We start from the raw sequence: 25165 nt of genomic DNA, 5'->3' as shown, positions 1-25165 counted from the left end.
GAGGTAGATTTATGTTAAAACATGCACAAAATGAGATCTTGCACTTCCTGTTAGTTTGGTGTTGGCAGTTTTGTGCCAGACTTGGTACTTCTATGCAAGAGAGCCCTTTGTACAGAGTGTAAACAAATCACACACAGTATGTGGTTATTTTTTTGGTGAGAGGTGGATCTTTTATAAACGCATTTCAGCTTTGAAACATTACAATAGTCTTCTGTACATTGGTTCAAGTAAAAAAAAAGATACATATGCACATAGTGTGGGTTTATTTAAAATGTAATTTTTGTCAAACATCTAGTTAGGAAGTGTGCTGTCGTTTGGGGCTGCCCAGTTGCGATTTTGAAAAAATGGTGGGCCCCTCCATCATTTAAATTGCCTGATTCTGGCCGAAACAGTTTCACTCTCAGGTTGGTGGCACAACAACATGGACTGAATGATTTAAAGGCCGCAAGAGAAAAATGTTTATTGCTTACAAAATCAAGTACAATTGAACCCATTTATATTCCCTAAACTACTGTTATGACATTAGTCTTAATCTTGGGGCCTCCAACTCAACACAAAACACATCATTGTTTAGTAAATTGTACATGGAGTCCATAAGTGTTTGCAAAGTTATTTTGCAATGACTTGGTTTAATCACATATGCTGAACTGTAAACTCAGAAAAATTAACTTAAACCAGTTTTAAGGGGAAATGAAAGAAAGCAATCAAAGTATAATTGGTCAGTAGAGAATATTTTAAATATATTGACATCAACCTATGATATCATCACAATCCACTAGTTCTGACAACAATGTTAGTCTAGAATTGTGCAAAAAGCGCTCCAAAAGTGTTCACAGGCAAATCATTGACAATGAGGGTCTTTAGTGAACAGCATGTGTAAGCGAGCATTGCTTGGGTTTCTCAGCTGGAGGAGTCAAACAGTTGAAGGTCCTGTTCAGGACAAAATAAAATCCAGTTGAGGATAAAATAATTTACATCCACAGTGCATAATCTAAACCTCATCTGAAAATTTGCAAACATTATTGCTCACTCACTGAAGTATAGGAATACACATCTACGAGAGCAATGGAAAATCAGAATAAACACATCCAGTACATAAACACATCTTTTGATTAAAGGTTGGTCTTAAACCCAGACTGAGCTGATCTACATTCTTAACAAGATTGAATCAGAATCACAAGATCTTAATGCATTTCTTCAAAAAAATATTCAGAAGCCAGTTGCAATTTGAAGATTTTATAGAAGGTGGTAGTCCTGGAAAAGGCGTTTTTGTGGTCTTTATTAATGAATACAGAGATACAAATAAATAATATACAAAATAAAAAATGCACACCTTTACATATTTGCATTATCGGTACTGCTCTGAGTTAATTTTTTTCATATATGACCTAGTTTAGTAATACATTTTCTGTTTCAATCTTCATAGGCCAGACAACACTGACATATTTGAAAGCAAACTTGTGTACATTTGTGACTGTTGCCATGGAAGTCTTGCACCTTGCGTTTTTGTTACGTGGTTAGCCAGTGCTCTCAATTAACTTTTCTGAACAAGAGCCATTGTGGCTGGTGATGCTCTAAAGTTAACAGTCGCTGATGTGACTTATTTGTGTCCCACTTGGTAAACTGAGTAATGTAAAACAATAATTGAGGAATAAAATAACATTTACAGAGTTGGTTGGCTACCAAAGCCAGCTGTCGAGATGCTGGACACAGTAACAGGAGCCTTCCAGGATGGCCGACAGTTCCTCGTAGCTCCTCTCTCTCCAAGTCGGAAGAAGTCTCTCGTTGTTGAGGGCCTGCAGTCTTGGCGTCCCTTCCCGAAGGACATGGTACAAGCAGGGCCATCGACTCTGGATCCTCAGCCTCGTACGTCTGTCCAATGTAATGCCTCGAACAATCTTCTTGGCTCTGAGCTCACGCAGAGCAGGCAGCTTTAGACAAGAGAAGACCAGGCCTCTGCTGGGCGACACGTCCAAGAACTCCAAAGACAGCGACTCTAGAGTGTAGGAAATACCAAGATTCCAAAGCGGCACCAGGATGTGTAAGGTCAGAGATTTGAGGTTAGGAAGGGATGTCGTTAGAGTCTGCAGTGTTGATGGAGTCACTCCTTTGAAGACCCAGAAGAACTTCAGCTCAAGCACTTTGAGCTGCTGGAATTGGGTGAGGAGAGACACTGACAAATCTGACCAGTCAAAGTGTAACCTCATCTTGCTGATACGGGGACAGCTCTGAGTGAGTTTGGTCAGCAGCTCCTGGAAATTGGTCACCTGTCAAAACAAATGACATTGGTTCAGGAAAATAAGAAGGAATTAGCAAACAAACAAAACAACTGTGGGGGGGGGGGGGTCGAGCAATGGCCTGACTTTAAGGTAAAATGGTAGATCTGAAATGTTTACACAACCAAGAGGTTGTTGAAAATTGAAAAACAGCCGCAATTCAACACTTTTTCCTATTATTTAAAACATCTACAGCAGGTGTTGCAAAACAGAATGTTGATGCCATATGTAGTTGTTGTAGCTGGGAGGGAGCACTGTATGCTTCTTCTCAAAAAGCCAGTTTCATCTTGGTAAAATGGGGAACAATGACACCTAAAATGTATAACTTAATGTCCAGTCTATACTATAAAAAGGTAGGTGTGATGACCAGCACTTCTGGAATTTGTGTTGTGTTACTACTACGTGGCGACAAATAAACTTCACGCTCTTATCGCTACACCCAAGGTTATCTGTTATGGCAGGGCACTTGACAACCAAATATACAAGAGGCAAATTATTCCGAACAAATTGTTGTTTATTTGACTTTCCAAGCGACTTGGAACTTGCCTGACTGCAAAACTGTTCAAATTCTCAATAAAAACGCTGAACGAGACGTCTCGTGGGCATTTCCTACTGGCTGCAACATACAGCAAACACTAAAAAAATATATAAAATAAAAGTCATAAACGGGATTAAAACCCGTGACACAAATAAATAGCGTATAGCGTACTGAGCACCGCCTTAACCGCTGTGCTATCGTGACACATAGCAAACAAAGTAGATAACTTTCCATATGGCCAAACTAAATTACCCGGCGAGGGTACACGTTGACCTGGTTGACCTGAGTCCTTGTGTATACCCTCCCATGTTAACTGGCTCCTCGGAACCAACTTGACATGGTCGCGTTTCAAAGCTTCACGCCAACCTCGCAGCAGGGCATCATGCATTAATGACATGATCAACTTTCTAGACACATAAGGAATGAGTCCAAGCACTCAAGCAGCAGTGTTATATTGATCGGCTTTGCGTATTAATAGGAATGTGGAGAAAACTAAATTTCACAAATGGTTGTCTGTCATGCGACGCGCGGAGGGTGAACATAAGTTTACCACTGAAAAGGTGGTACACTTGCACAAAAATGACTATTTAGTCAAATAACTAAAATTGAAATTATTTTTTATGCTTTATTTGCTGTATAACGTTTAGTTACTTTACTTGTGACATAACTAGATTGCATTTCGCATTATCGTAAATGACCTCGCATTTGGGTCTTTAAATGAATCCATTCACAGTACTGACAAATTGATTCAGATGTTTGTAAAATTATATATGAAACTCGTTGCATTATGCATGCTCTCTTGAATTGAGCAGGACCATACTGAATCAAACTATAATCCCATAAATCGAACTATATCTAATTATTCACCTGTAAAATCGAACTGTCCTTGTGGAACCCCATTTCTTGAGATATGTACCTTCCTTGAAGCACACCCCTAAATTTGCAACAAAAATAAATCCAAAACAGCTCCATAACTCCACCTCCATAACTGGAAAATTCACTAAAACATAATTTGTTAACTGGTAGTTTAATGTTTCTAAAAATGTACTTTTTAGTTTTATCTTTCATCAATATGATCATCAAATATCAACATTTAAGCAGCCCCTGACTGTCTGTAAATGGCTGACTACCTGTCTGTTTCATGTGGAACCAATAAATACATTCTATATGAAGTGTTACCTGGTCCATCTTAGTGATGCTGTCCTGGTGAGAACTGGAGCTGGAGTGCATCCTGAGATCCAGAGGTTGAAGAAGTGTAAATGTCCAGTTGAGGTCTAGCTGACCAAGGTCCCTGCAGTGGACATTATCCAACAAGTGGCTTAGCAGGTCACCCCACTTATTACCACAATCCCCCAAATCAAAGCTGGCCTTCAGTGTGAGAAGACTGGCCCGGCGCGAGATGAGATGGTGCGTGTAGAGGTGAACCCAGGATTTCCACCTCTCAAACTCTCGATTGGACACGAGAACCCCTTCTTGCCCCAGGTGGAAGACGCCTCGACGGGAATAGTCAGCAACCCGCCATAGCTTCCATGAACGAACAAGGCAACTCCAGCTCAAGCAAACCAGAGCACAGCTACATTTATCCACCTCATTCAGGAAAGACAACACATGTAGCTGGCACTCCACTGGCAGGAAGTTGAAAGGGAAGTAGTCATCCCCCGCTTTGCGGCGGTTGTTTACAGGAGCCAAGGGTCTTTTCCGCGGGGACATGTTGATAGCACAGAACAGTAGCCAATGGTGGAAGTCAGAATCTCCACCGGAAAGTCTTGTGGTGTGGCTTTGCCATAAATCTGTCTCATCAGCTTAATTAGGTGAAAAGCAAATCATGTCAGATAGGAATTTCATTTGTTTGGTTATTGGGAAAAAACAAAATCACTATTCTTTTGAAAGGCCTATGTATGTTTTACAAAGGGATGAAAAGAATAATCTTATAGGAAGCTTCTCTATATGCGTTTGCAGTCAAATCAATATTGATCACACAGACTATGATGAATCAAATGTTTTAGTAGTTTTCTGTGCTATTCTTTAGTGATAATGTATTGCACATACACACATCTGTGCAATTCTACGGGATAATCAACTCGATTTGTTCTCAAATATAGGATACGTACTGTATATACTAGTTAACCACACAAATGCATTCAATAAAGCATGTGTCCTTCGAATTGAGAGACCTTTCTCCTCAAATTGGTACAAACATCAACCACATACACGGGCTATAGTTTACCAAGACAATGTATTGATCAACATTTTAAATACTGCATGTCTGGTCTACACGAATTTAAGTTGACACATTTACTGCTAATAACTTAAGTCAATATGTAGCTTCCCTAGCAGTTTACATACTTTCATTACTAATATGTTTACTCCGTGTATTTACCTTTTGGTAGAACAGGTTCGGCACCCTCAATGCAGTTTGGAAGCTAGCCTGCTAGCTGCTAGCTAATGCAAAAGAAAACAAAGGCGTTTCCGATCAAAACTATTTATTTCCTCGTTGTACCGTAAATTGAATAGAGACCCCTCGGGTGTTGGTATTGGTAGCACGGAGGGGACAAAACTATTTTAAATGAAGCGGTAATTGGCAAATTCTGTTGCGTTTGTGCGCTAATGTAGAGGGGTACACTGCCCATGATGTCATCAAAAGCCGCCGGTAGTGTTGGCTCCTTCTTCTTCTTCTTCTTCTTCGTTGAGGTTTAACGGCAGCTTGCATCCTATTAGTTGCACTGCCGCCCCTACTTTTTTTTTTTCACATCACAACACTAAATTCTCTTCACCAGACCTGTGCTTTTTAAAAACTCAAAAAACCAGCGCTTTCCCCTCCCACTTGACCCTACTTCCAGAATGGTTTTCACAGATATTCCCTCAAGCCCTTCTGTCTGCAGCTTCTCCACCAACTCAACCCTTTGCCCGAAATATTTTCTACAGGAAAGCAGAGCATGTCGCACCGTCTCCTCCTCCTGACAGAGCACAGCCCATCCTGATGTTTCCCCAGAAGGTGGAGAGTGCTGTTAAGAAAGGTGTGTCCCATCCTCAGTCTGGCAATAATCACTTCATCCTTCCTTTTCCACCCTCCCCTCCCACACTCATGAACTGACTCAGCCACTCTACTACACACTGAAAACAGGTGCCTCCCTTTGCTCTCCTGCTCCCACTGCTGTTGCCACTGCAGCATCACTTCCCTCTAACAATACTTTTACCCTCAGACTTAGACAGTGCTATGTTGGTCTCCACACGCTCTTTTTTCACTGCCTCTTTTGCCAGGTTGTCAGCCCTCTCATTTGCCAGGATACCCACATGTGCTGGAACCCACATCAGTGCTATTAACCCCCCTCGCTGCGACATCCCTAACAGCCAAAAGAATTTCCTGAATAAGATCCTGTCGGCTCTGAGAACTGCCCCTCCCAATACTTTTAACCGCAGACACAGAGTCACTACACACCAAGAAATTACAATTTACAAGTTGCTCCGCCCATTGCACTGCCATCAGGATAGCAGCCAATTCCACAGTAAACACACTTAGATTGTCTGATGTTCTCCTACATGACTGTACATTCAATTTACTTATGTAAAATGCTGCCCCTGTAGCCCCAGTTTCCTGGTCCTTTGAACCATCCGTAAAGGCTAGTATATGGTCAGAGTAGTTCTCCACCACCCTGCATTGAAGCTCACGCACCGGATTTGACTCTTTGTCCCTTAATTTGACGTCAAGCAGCTTTAGATCAACCTCTGGGGCTCTCAGCTGGCACAGAGGAGTCACTGGCCACAATACCACTGGGCAGAAATTCATGCCGTAAACCTCTTGCGCCACTGTCTCCCCAGTCCACCCAAAGCTTTCCCCCCTCCCTGCCCCTCTCTCCCAGCTCGCCTGAATTGCCGATTTAACTGGGTGGTCATCCCCTTGGCACCTCAGGCTAACCCAGTAATTAGCCTGGAGCTGCTTCCTTCTAAAACTGAGTGGCATTTCTCCTACCTCCACTTGCAATGAGCACACTGGAGAAGACCTCACAGCCCCTGTGCACACCCTCAATGCTGCCGCTTGAACTACATCCAGCCTAGCTAACTGGGACTTTGACGCAGACCCATAAACCGCGCTTCCATACTCCATTCTGGATCTTATCAAGGACACATATATCTGCCTCAAAGACGACTTACTTGCTCCCCACTCTGTTCCAGCCAGACATCTCATAACATTTAAAACCTTCTTAGACTTAGAAATCACGTATGTAATGTGGTCCCTCCACGTGATCCTTACATCAAAAAATACTCCCAGAAACTTAAAACACTTTACTTTCTCCAAGCTCTTTCCATACAGCTGCACCTGCATACTCTCCTCAACCTTTCTAGTAAAAAACATACACTTAGTCTTATCTACAGAGAAACTAAAACCCCATTTCCTTCCCCAATTCTCTACCTGCGTTACAGCTTCCTGCACCTTCTTCACAATATGTTTCATATTTTTCCCCCTCTTCCACAAACCCACATCATCTGCAAACAATGACTTGCCTACTCCTGGGTGCAGGTCTGTAAAAACATCATTAATCATTACATTAAACAATAACGGGCTTATCACACTTCCTTGCGGGATCCCATTTTTAACAAAGCACCTCCTGGAGATTTCTAGGCCTATCTTAACCTGAATACTTCTGTTACTTAAAAACTCAATTACCCAATTAAACATACTTCCACCTACCCCCAGTAAGTGCAACTTTATCAAAAGTCCGTCCACCCACAGCATATCATACGCTTTCTCTACATCAATCAATCAATCAAGTCAAGTTTATATAGCCCTAAATCACAAGCAGTCTCAAAGGGCTCTGTCCTCTGCATTTAACCCATCCCCATGTGATTTTGATCCATCCCCTGGGGGAGAGGGGAGCAGTGAGCAGCAGCGGCGCCGCGCTCGGGAATCATTTTGGTGATCTAACCCCCCAATTCCAACCCAACATCTAAAAACACTGCCGCAACCGTCTCTTTCCTTACCTGAGCTGTCCTGATTTCATGCTCCAAGCATACCAGTGAATCAGTAGTATTTCTCCCTTTTCTAAATCCACTCTGACAGCTGGCCATCAGTCCTCTTTCCTCCATAAAATGCATCAGTCTCCCGTTCACCAGTCTCTCCATTAATTTACCCATATGCGATGTTAAGGCTATAGGCCTATAATTTGCCGGATTGCTTGCATCTTTCCCTGGCTTTCTAATGGGTATAATAACCGCTTCTTTCCACCCTGATGGGATCTTCCCCTCCTCCCAGACTTTATTATACAAGTTCAACAACTTCCGCAATCCCACATCCCTTAAATGTCTTAACATGATATAACAAACCCCATCTTTACCTGGAGCCGGGTTCTTACATTTAGCCAGCGCCCTCCTCAATTCCCCTACTGTAAATGGGACATTATACTTATCTTCCAATAAACCTTTCTTGTGAATAGCCTCTGCATACACACCTTTAGTTTCCTCTCTGCTCCTACTCTCTTCCTCTGCCAGGTTATTGGGACTACGTACTTTGCTCAGAGTGTACACCATCATTTCTGCCTTTTCCACATTTGTTATAGCTAACTGCCCCTCATCCAAGAGGATTGGATAACCCCACTCCCTCCTATTACCTCCCATTTTCCTAATCATCCCCCACACTTCACCTATTGTAGACGTCCTCCCAATAGAACTACAGTACTCCTTCCAATAGGCCCTTTTTGTTTCTCTGATAGTCCTCCTGACCACTGCCTGCATCCTCTTATACTCAATCAGATGTTGGCAATTATGAGTCCTCTTCAGCACTCTTAAAGCTCTATTTCTGTTCTTAACTACCTCTCCACACTTATCATTCCACCATGGGACTGCTTTCCTCTTATTCCTGCCTGTACTTTTGGGTATTGTAGTCCCCGCCGCGAGAAGAATAAACTGCCGCACCTCTAATTCATATTCCTCCACATCACTAGGTTCTCGCCCTGCACTGAGAAATGCATCACTCAGTACCCCAAAGGTTTCCCAGTCGGCCTTACTGAACACCCACCTTCCACTCCTATCTTCTACGTTCAACGCCACACCAACGTCCATTTTACACATAATTGGATAGTGATCACTCCCTATGAGTGTTGGCTCCTGAGTGAACGATTCGTTCAAAAGAACGAATCTTTCAGTGAACGAGAGTGAACAAATCACTTCCGAAAGTGATTCGTTCTTTTTTCAGTTCATATGACTTCAACCAGTAGGTGACAGTAATGCGCATTGAAGCTGGTGCCACCTCGCCGTAAAACAAAACAAAACGGAGAAGAAAATGACGTAACTTCTGTTGCGTGTTGTGCGGGATGTCCGTTGTTGAGCCAGGAAAGCAAAGGTGTGGAGTTTGGAGCTGGTTCTTTATTGGCAAGATCTTGGGTTGTTTAATGGCGGTCAATACACAAGGCACGGCAGCAGATGAAACAACAACTTCTGTCTCCAGGTCAGCTTGTTTTATACTGTCCGGACAGGCGGGAACTTGTCACATGACCATTTCGTCCCTGAGGCGGGAACTTGTCACATGACCATTTCGTACCTGAGTGTGGGGGGCGGCACCCCCCAGTGTGTGCGTGTGTGTTTGCCTATGTGTGTTGTATTCGTGTTCTGATTGAGGAGTTATGTTTGCATAAAATGATAAAAGAATTGTACATACATGAGCATCATATTGTACAGAGATTGTCCACCCTGATAGAACATGTCCATATTGCTGTTGCTCCCTCTTCACTTCCCGTTCACGACCGTGTCGTGGATTGCATTTCCCGTTCACCAACGAACGAATCAGTGAGTGATTTGCATTTCCGGTTCATCGCGAGAACGGATCAGTGTGTAGGTGTTGTATTATAGAAAGAAATGTGTTAATTACCCGAGCCAATTATTATTATATATAATAATTTGGTGTGTGTGTGTGTGTGTGTGTGGGGGGGGCGGTTGTGTAGTTGTAGTGTTTGATGTGTATGGGTTGTTACCACGGGATGTATAAAAAAAAAAAGAGAGAAATTGGATCAGTGGGGGGGGGAGGGGGACAATTTGTTGAACGATTCGTTTGAAGCAATCTTTGAATGAACTGATTCTCAAGATTCCGTTCACCTAAAAGAACTGGAATTCCCATCACTAGCCGCCGGTTGTATTTGTACTATGTAAAGTCGAGGCCTAGAGGGCGCGCTCCGCTCAATATTCCATCTGAATCAGCTTTATTGGCCGATTTTGTCCATGCCAAACAAGGAATTTGACTCCGGTTGATCTCAGCCTCTGCATTTAAGTGGACTTAGTCATGACTAACAACATTTAGGTGACTAACAACATTTAAGTGGCAAGAACAGGATATTATTGCCCAGTGATGTCTCTGAGACTCTATGAGTGGTGTGAGTTCATCAGAGCGACAGCCAAGGGAAAGAAGCTGCGTCTGTGTCTGCTGGTTTGGGCGTACAGCGCTCTGGAACGCCGTCCGTCGGGGAGTAGTTCGAACAGACTGTGACCTGGGTGAGAAGGGTTTGTCGAGATGTTATTTGCACCTTTCCTGGTCTTGGATAGATGGGAGGTTGGTCCCGATTATATTTTCCGCAGTCCCGATTGTCCGTTGCAGTCTGTACTTGTCTTGTTTGGTGGCCGATCCAAACCAGACAGTGATGGAGGTGCAGAGGATCGACTGGATGATGGCAGTGTAGAAGGTCCTCAGCAGCTTCTATGGTAGGTCAAACCTCCTGAGCTTTCTCAGAAACTACAGCCTCTGGTGGGCCTTCTTCCGAACAGAGTCTATGTGGCTGGTCCATTTCAGGTCCCGAGAGATTGTGGATCCCAGGAACTTGAAGTTGTCTGTGGAGGGAATAGCATTACTGAGGATAGTGAGGGGTGAAAATGATGAAGGGCCTCTCCTGAAGTCCACTGCCATCTCCACGGTCTTGAGTGGGTTAAAACTACTGCTTTGTTAAAGCATCCGAGATGGGAAAATATGTCGTAGTGCAAGAAATACAATTCTTCACGAGAAAGTATTTAACACAGCGCTGCTCGTCTGCCACGTGTTTCATCCACAGTATATTACATGCTTAAAATCGACTCCCTTGTGATGAATTATGCATAATTATCTGACAACCAACCAAATTTTCATTTCATTTTTTTTGCCAGTTCAGCACCTATGGCTATATCATGGCCAATACAATTGAAAGTTGTCACAGAATTTGAGTTAAACAAAACTCATAGTATTTGGAAAATATAAGTCAAACCCTCATTTCGAAGTGAAAACTGTCAACGTTATTATAGAAAGAGTTTCTGAAATAAAATTCCTGGGTGTGATTGTTGTCAATAAAATCTGCTGAAAACCACACATTAATCATGTAAAAACAAAAATGCCAAAGACTTGCAATTTTGAGGAAAGTAAGAAACCTTCTGGATTCCAAATCTCAAAATATTCTCGATAATGCACTCATATTGCCATATCTGAGTTAATGTGGGGAATTATGAGGTAACACCTACAAGTCCAACCTAAAGCCATTGTGCATGTTACAAAAAAGAGCAATAAGAATAATCAATAACAAAGGATATCGGGAGCATACGAACACATTATTTATAAAAACACAAACTTGGACAGCTGAAATTATGTACAGAGCAAGATATAACCTTCATGGTCTAGAAAATGAGCACAAAAATAGCACAAACATAAAACTGTTTAAACAAGTGTATAAAAACTGGTTTCTTAACATGTGTGAGAAAAAAGAAAAATAGCCAAACTGACTACACACAGGTAAAAAGGAAACAGAAAATAAGTTTGGAATTGCTACCACTTGTATTCTGTTTTATTGAAATATATGTTGATTTATTAGTTTAATGGATTCAGTGAGAAAGGAATCTAAAAAGCTCTGCTTCTTCCTACTCCTTTTTGAGCATTCTTTTTTTGTGACTTAAATGTGGCACTATAAAGTGTTATTTATTCTATTGTATTTTTTTTTTCCTCCTTTTATGTTTTAAATATGTTTGAAACAGATACATGTCAAATCAAATACAGACAGAAAAAGAAAACCAATCAAGTGAAATGTAGAAGACCAACTACCAAACAAATAAATAGAGCAAATAAGTTTTTTTAACGTCAAGTCATGCTAAAATGATCAAAACCATTAAAGGTGGGACTTTTTGAAAACATCTACAAAATTTATATTGTTTTCAAAAAACAGCTGCCTTTTCATACAACCAAACAAACAAGCAAACACAAGAGCAGCGTATTATGTTTGTTTAGCAAACGTGCCATTCGTTACTAGTACCTTTGAAAATGACATAGGCCTAAGTTATGTCCAGGTGACTCATGAGCATAAATATGTTTGAAACAAAGACATGTCAAATCAAATACAGACAGAAAAAGAAAACCAATCAAATGAAATGTAGAAGACCAACTACCAAACAAACGTGCCATTCGTTACTGGTACCTTTGAAAATGACATAGGCCTAAGTTATGTTCAGGTGACTCATGAGGATACCTGCATTAATAGATACTCTTAGTATTATTCATACATTATTCATTGCCTCTCACCTAAAATATATTGGAAAAGCTTATAAAACAAGAAAGCACCCGAAAGCAAGTGTATTTCCTCACATATTTGAAGAGAATCTTTCTAAACATGCCAAAGGGGACAGGCAGCAAGGCAAACAAAGTTATGGAAGAAATGTACAAAAAGATAGTCTCAGCACTCAGCTTTACATCTGCCACATAAGGATGTGGGAAATGATGAGACGTGGAGGATGAATCCAAGTTGTGTCTTTAGTCTCCTCAACAAAACTAAGGCTATATGTATTCAAAATTTCAAACTGCAGGCAAAATGCAGGCAAATATTTTTTCCATCCATTTTCTGAACCACTTTGTCCCCACGGGGGTCGCGGGCGTGCTGGAGCCTATCCCAGCCGTCATCAGGCAGTAGGCGGGGGACACCCTGAACTGGTTGCCAGCCAATCGCAGGGCACACAGAGACAAACAACTATCCGCACTCGCACTCATACCTAGGGATAATTTTGAGTCTTCAATCGGCCTACCAAGCATGTTTTTGGGATGTGGGAGAAAACAGAGTGCCCTGAGAAAACCCACGCAGACATGGAGAGAACATGCAAACTCCGCACAGGGAGGGCGTGAAGTGGAATCGAACCCGCACCTTCCTAACTGTGAGGCGGACGTGCTACCCAGTGCGTCACCGAGCCGCCGCAAATATTGTTTAATTATGTTAATATTTAAAAAAAAATCAAATCAAACCTGGGTCACTTTCATATGTGGTCCCAGAGTGGATAGCATCTGGGTTTTTTTAGGGTTTTTTTGCCATCTCATCGGACTGATCCAGGACGGTGACGAGACTGTGTACAGACAGGAGGTAGAGCGGCTGGTCCACTTGTGGAGCCAAAACCACCTGGAGCTGAACCCGCTCAAGACCGTGGAGATGACAGTGGACTTCAGGAGAGACCCTTCAACATTTCCACCCCTCAGTTCCTGGGATCCACAATCTCTCGAGACCTGATATGGACCGGACACGTAGACTCTGTCCGGAAGAAGGCCCAGCAGAGGCTGTACTTTCTGAGACAGCTCAGGAAGTTCAACCTGCCACAGGAGCTGCTGAGGACCTTCTACACTGCCATAATCCAGTCTATCCTCTAAACCTCCATCACTGTCTAATTTGGATCGGCCACCAAACAAGACAAGCACAGACTGCAACGGACAATCAGGACTGCGGAAAAGACAATCGGGACCAACATCCCATCTATCCACGACTTGTACCTGTCTAGGACCAGGAAACGTGCAAGTAACATCTCTATAGACCCTTCTCACCCAGGTCACAGTTTGTTCGAACTATTCCCCTCCGGACGGCGTTACAGAGCGCTGTACGCCAAAACCAGCAGACACAGCTTCCTTCCCCAAGCTGTCGCTCTGATAAACCCACACCACTCATAGAGTCTCAGAGGCATCACTGGGCAATAATATCCTGTTCTTGCCAATTAAATGTTGTTAGTAACCAGAATGTTGTTAGTCACTTAAATGTTGTACAGAGACTGAGATCAACCGGCGTCAAATTCCTTGTTTGGCATGCACAAACTTGGCCAATAAAGCTGATTCTGATTCTGATTTGATCTCAGTTTGAAAGACAATGTCGCATATATCTGAGCTACACATGATCAAAAGCCCAATATGCACTCCATGTGGGCAAGGGTCAGTGCTTAGGAAGAAAATTAACAATTGTCTGAGAATCTGGGAAGTTGTTTGAATTGTATTGACTTTTGTGGCGATAGGAGTAATTCAGCCATGCAGACGATTCATTCAAAGTGTACCTCCGGAGCTCTAACTTTGAGTTCTTGATGAGTAAACGGGAGCAATATTGTAAAGTTTGATAACTATCTGGTGTTCCCATTTTTGTGTCTCGTCTTGTATTTGACAAATTAATTCCTCTGGTTTTAGTTGTGCACAGCGCCATGTTGGGAATGGATGTGAGGTCAAGACCTTGACTGGGTCATGCCTTGCACCCACGACTTGCTTTTGCGTAATACACCACATCGCTTGCCTATGGATGGAATTCTGTCTTTTGTTTGGGGGGGGTGTCTAATCACAAGGTGACCCTAACTAACCACCACAGCGGAGGTGAAAAAAAGGGTGCAAGCCCAGCGCGAGCACATCACCAAGCCTGGTTCCTTATTCAACGTTAAGATGTCGGTTATATTTATTTATTTACCTTCCATCAGTACGTATTGGCGATGGAAAATTTCATGAATGACTTTGTCAGAGTCTGATCAACAAAATTCTGCTTTAAGCAGATGGAGGTCCAAAAATGACTCTGATTTGAGAGAATCCGACCAACAAAATTCTGCTTTGAGGAGGAAACTGCACCAAGACGGCTGTCCAAGACTGACTCAGATTTGTCAGAATCTGACCAACAAAATTCTGCATTAAGGAGACAGCTGAGCCAAGACTGTCAATGCCCCTGCATCATGGCTTTGTCGGAGTCTGTTGAACAAAATTCTGCTTTAAGCAGGCAGCTGAGCCAAGACGGCTGTCCAAAAATGACTCCGATTTGTCAGAATCCGACCAACAAAATTCTGCTTTGAGGAGGTAGCTGCACCAAGACGGCTGTCCAAGACGGACTCAGATTTGTCAGAATCTGACCAACAAGGATTAAGGAGGCAGCTGAGTCAAGCCTGTCAATACCCCTGCATCATGGCTCCCATTCAGTTCCTATTTTTGCAGGCTATTTTTTCTGAATCCAGGGTGTCTCAGCAAACAGGTCAGGCAAGCTACTAAAACCTTGCTTTAAAATAACCAGTGTAAAAAAAACACGTTTAGATATAGAATAACCACATATATGTACCGTAATTTTCAGACTATAAATCGCGTTTTTTGTCATAGTTTGGGTGGGGGGGGGGCGACTTATACTCAGGAGCGATTTATATATGTTTTTTTTCACAAATTTTAAAAATTCAAAAATCCGCGATGAAGTGAAACCGCGATAAACGAACCGCGATGTAGCAAGGGATTACTGTCATTTGAACTGCAAGTGGCGTCACCCGTGTTGCGCGGCGGTTCTTTACATAAAGGATTCGATCACGGGATGACGAAGATGCCGAAAGGCCCCACGTTTGAAGGATTTATTGATTTGGAGTGACACAAAGTTTGAAAAACTTATTTATGTTATAGATATTTGATATATTTTATTTCGTGTTGCAACTTTTATGTTTTTATTGTTACAGTTCAGTAGTTGTTAGCTCGTTGAACTCTTGTTTTGTTAAATAAAGAGCTGTTTACCAAACCCACGTCTTTCCTGGTACTTTTTTAAGGCTACAATATAGTTATATACTATATCTGTGTGGCGCGCGCGGCATTGTTGACATAAAGGACGAGGAATTTGATCTATGAATTTAAGGATTAGGAGGGACACAGATGGTTTGACAATACTGTTGTTATATGATAGTTATTTGAAATATACTTTATATATCGTTATATGGGTCTGTGGAATAATTAGAAATGGATTTAATGATTTGGAGTGACAGACTGTTTGATAATATTGTTGTTATATAAAGCCACGTCTTTCCTGGTACTTTGTTAACGCTACAATATAGTCATATACTAGATCTCTGCAGCGCACGCGGCGTTGTTGACATAAAGAACGAGGAATTTGATCAATGGATTTAATGATTTGAAGTGACACAGATGGTTTGATAATATTGTTTTAATATGATAGTTATTTGAAATGTACTTTATAATATCGTTACATGGGTCTGTGGAATAATTGGAAATGCAACTTACAACGGGTCCAACGTGAGCATATGCAGCGCATACGCGGCATTGTTTACATAAAGCACGATTGATGGATTTGATGAATTGGAGTGACACAGATGGTTTGATAAACGTGTTATTTATGTAATACTTGAATAACTCTGAATGTTACGTCAGGCCCGTTCTCAGCTCCTCGTTTGTGTATATGTCACGTTAGCATACCGTATCCTTTAGCCTGTTGTTGCTGGTTCATGTCTGTTTTTGGTGTTGGATTTTGATAAATAAATTTGCCCCCAAAGTGCGACTTATACTCCAGTGTGACTTATATATGTCTTTTTTCACTTTATTGTGCATTTTATGGCTGGTGCGACTTATACTCCGGAGCGATTTATAGTCCTAAAATTACGGTAGTATGTTTCCTTCTGTGCTCCGCAGGTACACTTAAGTACGTGTGCCCATGATGTGACATTATCTTTAGTAGGTTTCTCCATGAAAGGACATGAAAAAGCCTTGGCTTCATTCCCCCCAAATATTTGTACCTCCTTCCGCATCACTCCACTGTAGATATGAAATTCTAAAATGATGACACTACCCTAACACTGGAACATATTTGATTTTGTAAACATGTTGTGTGACGTTGCTTTTTCTGCTCACGTGGGAACACTATTGGGACTCATTCGGCCCACACACCAGGTAGACCGAGATCCCATTTAATATGTAATGTGAACGATTACACGCGCGCGCGCACATACACAAAAACTGGATTTTACCCAAAAAATCAATTGAGCATTAAGAGCTAGCTTCACTGTTTACTGAGCAAGTAGCAAGCTACTCTACTAGAATTCCTTCAAACCCAGAGACATGACAACTCAGTTATTTAAAAGCTGCAGGGAACTGGTGAATGTCTCGTCTTGGGGTCACCACACTCCTGTATTCTACTAATCTAACCACAATTTCGGCAGATAAGAATAGATTCAACCATTTATTAGTTTATTAGTGTGTCAGTGATTTAATAGTGTTAACTCCTAATTGTCATCTATTTTGACATTTGATGAATATATTTACTCGTTTTAGTCAGCTACCCTCAACATTCGTTTTTATACCTTCATACATTTCACGTATAGGACGTATTTGACACACAAACGTGTGTAATGTGTATGTCAGCAGACAAGCAATATTTTTTTCTTGATAATATTGGATTCACAGAAACAACGTTGTCATGTCGACGAGCATGTTGCGTGCGTTACGTGACGCATGTTGAAGTGGACGGTCACGACGGAAGTCCGGTTTGTTTTGGTCCAGCCCACAATGACCATCCCGCATCTTGGCCAACCAATCAAGAGAGGAAATTGGCGTACGTGAGTCATGTGACCACACCCTACACAACCCTGCCCTTCCATCTTCGGTGTAAATCCACCGGACGATTGCGTCTCACTCATTCCCAAACAGGATTTCTACGTCTGCGGCTGCTTTCTCGTTTACAAAGCCTGAACGTCACATTGCTCTTTGTCGCAATTTTTCAAGTTACAATTGAGAAAAACGATAGTCTACTGGTTGAAAATAAATTCGATAACGAGTCAACGAATCCTTCCCTTTTGAGAGTGAATACTTAGTGAAGGGATATAATTCGACGTAGGCTCTTATTTTATTTTTATTTTTGAGTATTTTATTTAAAAAGCTAAAATGAAGACAAAATTTATCAACGGGGTTTCCTCTTCCCCCTCCATGTCGCTGGGTTTGCTGGTAACAGAGAATGCCCTGCAGGTTCAGCCCGATGCTCAGGAGGACTGCAAGGAGCTGGTCCGACCCGAGACTCCAGACCAGGACACACGGTTAAATGCTTACCTCTGGTGCAAGGAATTCCTCAATGGGCCCTGGAAAACACTTGCGGAGGACGACTTTGAGATCACCATTATAAGGTACGTCTCGTTGTTTTTTCTGTCGATTACAAAGGCGCATCTTTGGAATTGTGCACCCTGACACAGTGGGAGCAAATCTGCATTTAAAATGAAATTGAAATTCCTGTGCCGTGCACATAAATTGTAATCTGATTGAAACAGTGATGTCCTATCGATTAAGCTATACTATCGGGGACGTCAAGCTCATGTACTATATTTATTTGCAATTTCCCCACGGGGGGGTCTTAATGACTTTGATAATCCTATAAATGTACAGAGGTAGAGGCCATTCCAGAATTGGGACAATCTTGGCACATTTAGTAGATGGACCATTTATTTTACATTTTCTTTGTTTTCAAGAAAAACAGCAATCTATTCCTCTGGCTCAGCAATCAGTGCCTTTTATTTTTTTTAAACAGGGCTATATTATCCATCCATCCATTTTCTGAACCGCTTTGTCCCCACGGGGGTCGCGGGCTTGCTGGAGCCTATCCCAGCCGTCATCGGGCAGTAGGCGGGGGACACCTTGAACTGGTTGCCAGCCAATCGCAGGGCACACAGAGACGAACAACCATTCGCACTCGCACTCACACCTAGGGACAATTTGGAGTGCTCAATTGGCCTACCAAGCATGTTTTTGGGATGTGGGAGGAAACCGGAGTGCCCGGAGAAAACCCACGGGGACACGGGGAGAACATGCAAACTCCACACAGGGAGGGCCGGAGGTGGAATCGAACCTGCACCCTCCTAACTGTGCTACCCAGTGCGCCACCGAGCCGCCCAGGGCTATATTAGTCAACTAAAAAAAGTCACAAAAATATTGCAGAATAAATGACTATTCATTGTATTAAATTCCACAGTGATTTGAATCAGTGCATTGCTTTGCGGTAACAGCGTTGAAAATACTAATAGAATTGTTTTTGCTAGACTGCAACGCTGACTGGTCACGAACAAACATCGCTCATATAATTTTAAAATGAGTAACATGGTTCCGTTGGATTAAATGACAGACTATTTTGGCTGAAAACATTACAAAAAATAAAGTGAGGACAAACATCAGGTCGACACATGGTCAGAGAAATGCCCTAATTACTTCTTCCTCTCTCCATCCATTTTCTGAACCACTTATCCTCACGAGGGTCGCAGGCATGATGGAGCATATCCCAGCTGACTTGACTTTGGGCAGACACTTAACCGTCTGTGAAAACCATTTTGGTAATAGTGTTGTGTATATGTTGAGACAGATTCAAAGGATATTTTCTACTATTTAAAATGTATCTGGGATAAAACGATACATTTTACCTACATACATTCACAAGAAAAACATACCAACAAAATTGTGCCAGAAAAAAAAGCTGGTTTAAAACGTGTTTTATCTATTTTGTTTGATGTCTAAGTTGGTCATTGCCCCTGAATTTGATCATTATTTTGTGTTGTCTTTAACAATAATTTCAGTTTGAAATCAGATAGTAATGTAGTAATAGTCATGTAATTGTTATTCATTTTATGTTATATGATTTGGTAGGTCAAATTCTTGCATAGACTGTCAAAATGATATTTTACTTATTTAGCCATTTTCAGCAGTAAAAAGTACAAGTCAAGTCAAGTCAAGTTTATTTGTATAGCCCTAAATCACAAGCAGTCTCAAAGGGCTTCACATAGACAATCAATTGACAATAATTCTCAAAGCATCCCCTGATCTTAGGCTCCCAAAAGGGCAAGGAAAAACTCAAAAAACCCCTACAAGGGGAAAAATGAGAAACCTTGAGAAGGGACCACAGATGGAAGGATCCCCCTTTCAGGATCACCAGGCTGCAATGGATGCAAAGAGGGCACATAAAATACATCATATGGAAACCAATTACCAAGTACCGTAATTTTCTGACTATAAGTCGCGGTTTTTTTCATAGTTTGGGTGGGGGGGGGGCGACTTATATTCAAGAGCGACCCTGAGTATGTGTAACACATATGTGTTATATGTGATTTTTTTCACAAATTTTCAAAATTCGAAAATCCGCGATAAACGAACCGCGATGTAGCAAGGGATTACTGTCATTTAAACTGCAAGTGACGTCACCGGCACCGCGCGGTGGTTTTTTACAAAGGATTCGATCACGGGATGACGAAGATGCCGAATGGCCCCACGTTTGAAGGATTAATTGATTTGGAGTGACACAAGGTTTGAAAAACTTATTTATCTTATAGTTATTTGATATATTTTATTTCATGTAGCAACCTTTATGTTTTTATCATTACAGTTCAGTAGTTGTTGGCTCGTTGAACTCTTGTTTTGTTAAATAAAGAGCCGTTTACCAAACCCACGTCCTTCCTGGTACTTTGTCAACGCTTCAATATAGTTATATACAAGATCTGTGCGGCGCGCGCGGCATTGTTGACATAAAAGGATGAGGAATTTGATCAATGGATTTAATGAATTGGAATGACACAGACTGTTTGATAATATTGTTGTTTTATGATAGTTATTTGAAATATACTTTATATATCATTTTATGGGTCTGTGGAATAATTAGAAATGCAACTTACAACAGGTCCGACGTCAGCATATGCAGCGCATACGCGGCATTGTTTAGATAACGGACGATCGATGGATTTAATGAATTGGAGTGACACAGGTGGATTGATAAACGTGTCATTTATGTAATACATACTTGAATAACTCTGAATGTTACGTCAGGCCCGTTCTCAGCTCCTCGTTTGTGTATATGTCACGTTAGCATACCGTATCGTTTAGCCTGTTGTTGCTGGTTCATGTCTGTTTTTGGTGTTGGATTTTGACAAATAAATTTGCCCCAAAAGGGCGACTTATACTCCGGTGCGACTTATATGTGTTTGTTTGTTTTCACTTTATTGTGCATTTTATGGCTGGTGCGACTTATACTCCGAAGCGATTTATAGTCCAAAAATTACGGTAAATATTTTTTTTCTGTAGTTAATCTGATGAATTAACTATTTTACATGTACCATGAATACTTTAAAATCCTCTTGCCCTCGACTGAAAATGATATCAGACGCTCACGGTTCAGGTAATGATGAATCACGGCTCAGCTTGCGATCGTCACCTGACCTAAACTAGAAAACAATTTAATCACTTTTACTCAGTCAAACTAGAAAGAAAGAAAAAGAGCACAGAGTCCTGGATCTGGTTTGTCAATGTGCTCCCAGCCCCATAATGCAGCATTGCTATTGGTTCTTTGTAATTTGTGTATCATTTATGTGTCTTTCAGGGGTGGGCTGAGTAACAAGCTCTTCCTGTGCAGCCTCCCAGAGAGTGTGGACACTATTGGGGATGAGCCAAGGAGCATTCTGCTGCGCCTTTATGGGGCCATCCTGCAGGTGGGTGTCTTTATTATGTAATTTGTTTAACAGCTCACGGCTTTCTCTTTCCTACACACAGTTAAGATGAAATAAGCATTTCACAAGGATGGGATACTACTCTTGTATCTGCTCAAACAGTATTTGGTTGCCAGACAACAAACAAACAAAAGACGATCACTGTAGCAATGTTTAGGGGGACAGAGAGAAAAGGTGGAAGGGTTTTGTGGTACTGTGTGTGTGTGTTTGTGTGTGCGCGTGCACACGTGGGTGTTTGTCTGAAGGTCATAAGCTGATGATAGTGTATGCATGCATGAGCAGTGATGCCTTCACTCCTGTTGTGTCTGTGTGTTTACGCACGTGTTAGCCATTGTCGTACATAGTGATGTACCCCCATGGCTGTACATGCATGTGTTCTTTGCCGTAGGCTTCCAAAAGGAGCCTTCCTTGGGCACTCTTGTTCCCTGTTGAACCCACCAAAAATCACGGTACAGTATGAGATCTCTGAAAATCTCAGACTAATACAAAGTCGTATTACACACTCGTGCAGCACAACCCTGACTGCCAACACTAATAAGTTACAGTGCAGTGAGAAAACAAAGTGTTAAACACCTCTCCTGTCAATTTCCATGTTCTTCTAAACATCCAAGTGATTATACTCTGGCAAGTCACCTGGAACAACATTTGAAACATGTTCAAAGCTCGGGGGCATAGGATGAATAAAAATAAAAAAAAACTCAACAGAACACAATTTTATTTGGGGGGGGCCTTCAACAACATCCATGAAGACAGACAGACAGACAGACAGACAGACAGATGACAGCAATATAAATGAATAATTAAATACATAAACAGATAAACAATATAAACATCGGACAGATGCAATAGATACCCGTGATTAAATAAATAAACGACAGCAGATGAAACTGTCAATATATAAATGAACAAGTTCAAATAAACAAACAAACAAACAAACAAACATACATAATATCCCACATACACAATGCTCATTGGAATATTTCTTCCCTTGAATACAAAAAAAGTATGGGGGTTACTACTTGAAGGCCGAAGTCAGGGATACTTGCACTTCAGGGCTAATTCCTGTGTTACCTCTACAAGAGGAATGCTTGGACAGTTGGACACAGCCTCTGGTTGTTGTTTTCCCATTGTTTATGTGCAAATTGTCACGCGCGCGAACACACACACACACACACACACACACACACACACACACACACACACACACACACACACACACACAGAGCTGCATTTTAACAGGACCCCCCCCTTTCTCTCTCTCTCTGTTTCTTTTTTTCTCTTTCTGCTCCAAAGAAAGCCATACCCACAGTAAAGCATATTTTGAGAAATAGGCGGTTAGCAATAATTAAGATTTCAAATGGTAATACTTACCTACACTTGAGTCATAAGGTTTCAACGTGTTGCTTTGTTCAAAAATGTGTTGATACTTTTATGAAGAAGCACTGCCACAATGACTGAAAACAATAAGGCATCCCATTTGACATAGTATTTAAGTTAAACATGTTGCGTGATTAAGCCATTCTTTGTGGTTGTGCCTAATAGATTCAGCATCAATGAGACCCAAACTAGTCAATAACCGCTGGCTATGGATGTGATAATGACTCTAATCTAAACTTGGCTTTTATTGCTGGAGATGTAGAGACTGTGTCCTTCACCAAGGTAACAGCAGCCATCTTCTGCAAAACAGTGTCTCATTTTAGGACTTAGTGATGTTTAATCATAAGCAAACACGATTAAAGGCGTTTGATTTCACTGCCACCGTGCGCAGCTACTAATGATTAAACAAACTTTACTTACGCCGGTGATGGCGTTTCTCAGCAATGGAGGTATGTGAATGGAATATTGTACCAGGAGTAAATTCATAAAATAGATGTTGATAGTTTTAGCTCAGCTTCAGTAAATACTTTCAGAAAGGTTGTGTCGGAAAGCACACCGTGATAGTACTTTATCGTTCCCTTGAGTTATGTACGGAACAGCCAAGGGAGAGTGTGTGTATGTGCGTGGGGGAGGTATGCATGTGTTTGTGCGTGTGAATTCATATTGTATTATCTGCGCCATACGCATAGCTCAGTTTGGATGCTCATGGATGGTTTCTCATGTATTCATGGATAGTTCTTCCTCTTTCTTTTGTTGATAGATGTCCTGTAATAAAGGGGAATCCCAACTGTCAAACAAAGAGAATCACTTTCAAGTAAGTAACAGATAATGGTCCCAATGTACAGCATGTTCCTATGTTTATTGACAACCCATTCAATAATCAATGTCCTTCTTCGTCACCCTGGTGGTGGTTGCGCTTATGTTCTAAATCAACACCTCTCCAGCCTCAGGGAATGATTTGTAATACTTCTCAAGAAATGAATTCTGTTTGGAACAATAGGCAGTGAATAATTTGCAATACTTTTCAGGAAATTAGATGTGTTTGGCACAATAGGCAGTGGATGACGAATCAAGTTGTTTTACAAAGAAGGCCCATGAATGAGTTCAGTTAAAGATAGCAGCTTGAGGCACCCGCAAGCCTCACAATGACCTCTTAGTCACTCTGACCTCTCAATTGTGAGGGTGACTCACAACCCGCTCCATCATGTGATTGAAATGAAGTCATTCGATTCTGGGATAGAATGCTAACAGCATCAACCTTTTTCTTTTGTTTACCATTCATTAGCCAAACACACACTGGTAGCATGCATTACAAACACATACAGTATAAATTGATCCAGAGAGCATGTTGGTAGGTCATTTTTGTAGCACGCTCCAGTTTTTGGCAGTTTCACTACCTTGTTCAAGGGCACCTGAATAGTTTGAAGCAAACTAACATCTGTCAATATCCTTGTGTTGGCCCACAGTGAGATTGCGGGCTGTAGCCCTTATGTCTCTGAAGCAAAGTCTTTCAAAGACTGAGCTGCAGAGGCCTTTCCATTCTAGAGATAAATTAACCTTGATCGTCTGCAGTGTCTGGTCCAAGTAAATCCTATTTGTCTTGGACAGAATGACATTGCACTAATCGTTATGGGGTTATAGCCGACTGCCGTGCAGTTTGGTGCAGTATCTGCTTCCACTTTGTTGGCTAGGTTGTCTCTAGACTTGCACACATGTAGACCATGGCCAGTGTTTCAGAACACCAACTCAGAGGTCGTATTTGAGGCCTTGTCAGATCCGACCCACATTGACTTTTAGGTCCCTGGGGTCTATTTCAGATCAGGTTTCTGCGGAAGGTAAAATGTTATCATCTTTACCTTTACTGGCTTATTGACACACAGATAAGTATTGAGGTTGCTGGAGCAGCTTACACTAGCTTACAGTGGACCTGCTGGGACACTCCAAGGCTAGCCATGTTATATCATAGTATTGATATACGACACCAGCTCTGATCCCTCAGAAAACTTCAAGCGTCAAAATTAGTATGTATGACGTGTGGGTAATTGACTGGCATAGTTCTGTCTTAAAAAAAAAAAAAAACACAACAGAAAATATTTTTGTGAAGCTTTATTACTTTGGTGGAAGTTTGTTTGCCCATTTAATCAGAACAAGGAAACTAGACTAATATATGATGGATGAAGAAACGAGCTAACCAACTATGCTTAATGGGCAACACGTACGTAAGAGCTTAGAAAAGAGAACAGCATAAACATACAACTCAACTTAAATTTTCATATCCTCAGGCTAACTGTTAGGTGATATAATTACGTAAATAATGGTAAGATGATTATAAGATATTAGATCATGTACACTGGAGATTTGAAAGCGCACGTGATCAGCTCTGCCTAAGAGTATTACATAAGAATGGGGAGCCTACTCTCCAGGCATATTTACTCATGCTGTTTCAATTGTATGACTGTTACTGCTGTTTCAATGA

The 25165-nt window shown here is 41.5% G+C and overlaps 2 protein-coding genes across 5 annotated transcripts in view; one reads left to right on the top strand and one right to left on the bottom strand.

Moving 5' to 3' along the window:
- Positions 1–168: 168 nt before the first annotated feature.
- Positions 169–8900, bottom strand: LOC147056123 (uncharacterized). Its single transcript, XM_085915186.1, has 4 exons — positions 8828–8900; positions 5195–5256; positions 3994–4616; positions 169–2267 (listed from the first exon to the last, which is right to left on the bottom strand). The coding sequence occupies exons 3-4, from the start codon at positions 4522–4524 to the stop codon at positions 1680–1682; spliced, it is 1119 nt and encodes a 372-aa protein (XP_085771312.1). The 5' UTR covers positions 4525–4616; positions 5195–5256; positions 8828–8900; the 3' UTR covers positions 169–1679.
- Positions 8901–9079: 179 nt separating this feature from the next.
- The window catches only part of chka (choline kinase alpha), a 34713-nt gene continuing 18627 nt past the window's right edge, over positions 9080–25165 (top strand). Inside the window, exons 1-5 of one of the 4 annotated variants that reach the window (XM_085914764.1) lie at positions 17437–17674; positions 17807–17961; positions 21186–21294; positions 21701–21761; positions 23450–23503. In XM_085914764.1, coding sequence (XP_085770890.1) covers positions 21248–21294; positions 21701–21761; positions 23450–23503 — 162 coding nt within the window. In that variant the 5' untranslated portion in view covers positions 17437–17674; positions 17807–17961; positions 21186–21247. Of the gene's footprint in view, positions 9257–17435; positions 17962–21185; positions 21295–21700; positions 21762–23449; positions 23504–25165 lie in introns of those variants that run through there. The other 3 variants (XM_085914762.1, XM_085914761.1, XM_085914763.1) reach the window with 3 other exon arrangements.

The sequence above is a fragment of the Syngnathus leptorhynchus genome, chromosome 6 (genome assembly GCF_054491065.1).
Source record: "Syngnathus leptorhynchus isolate UIUO chromosome 6, UIUO_Slep, whole genome shotgun sequence".
Lineage (NCBI taxonomy): Eukaryota > Metazoa > Chordata > Actinopteri > Syngnathiformes > Syngnathidae > Syngnathus > Syngnathus leptorhynchus.
Note: the sequence above shows the minus strand (reverse complement) of the source record. Positions and strands in the feature narration are given on the sequence as shown.

Bases quoted from the DNA above. Each gene is read 5' to 3' on its own strand.
- LOC147056123 (XM_085915186.1), bottom strand. From the start codon at position 4,524: ATGTCCCCGCGGAAAAGACCCTTGGCTCCTGTAAACAACCGCCGCAAA. The intron at 2,268-3,993 runs GTAACACTTCAT...TTGTTTTGACAG, and splicing joins GCATCACTAAGATGGACCAG to GTGACCAATTTCCAGGAGCT.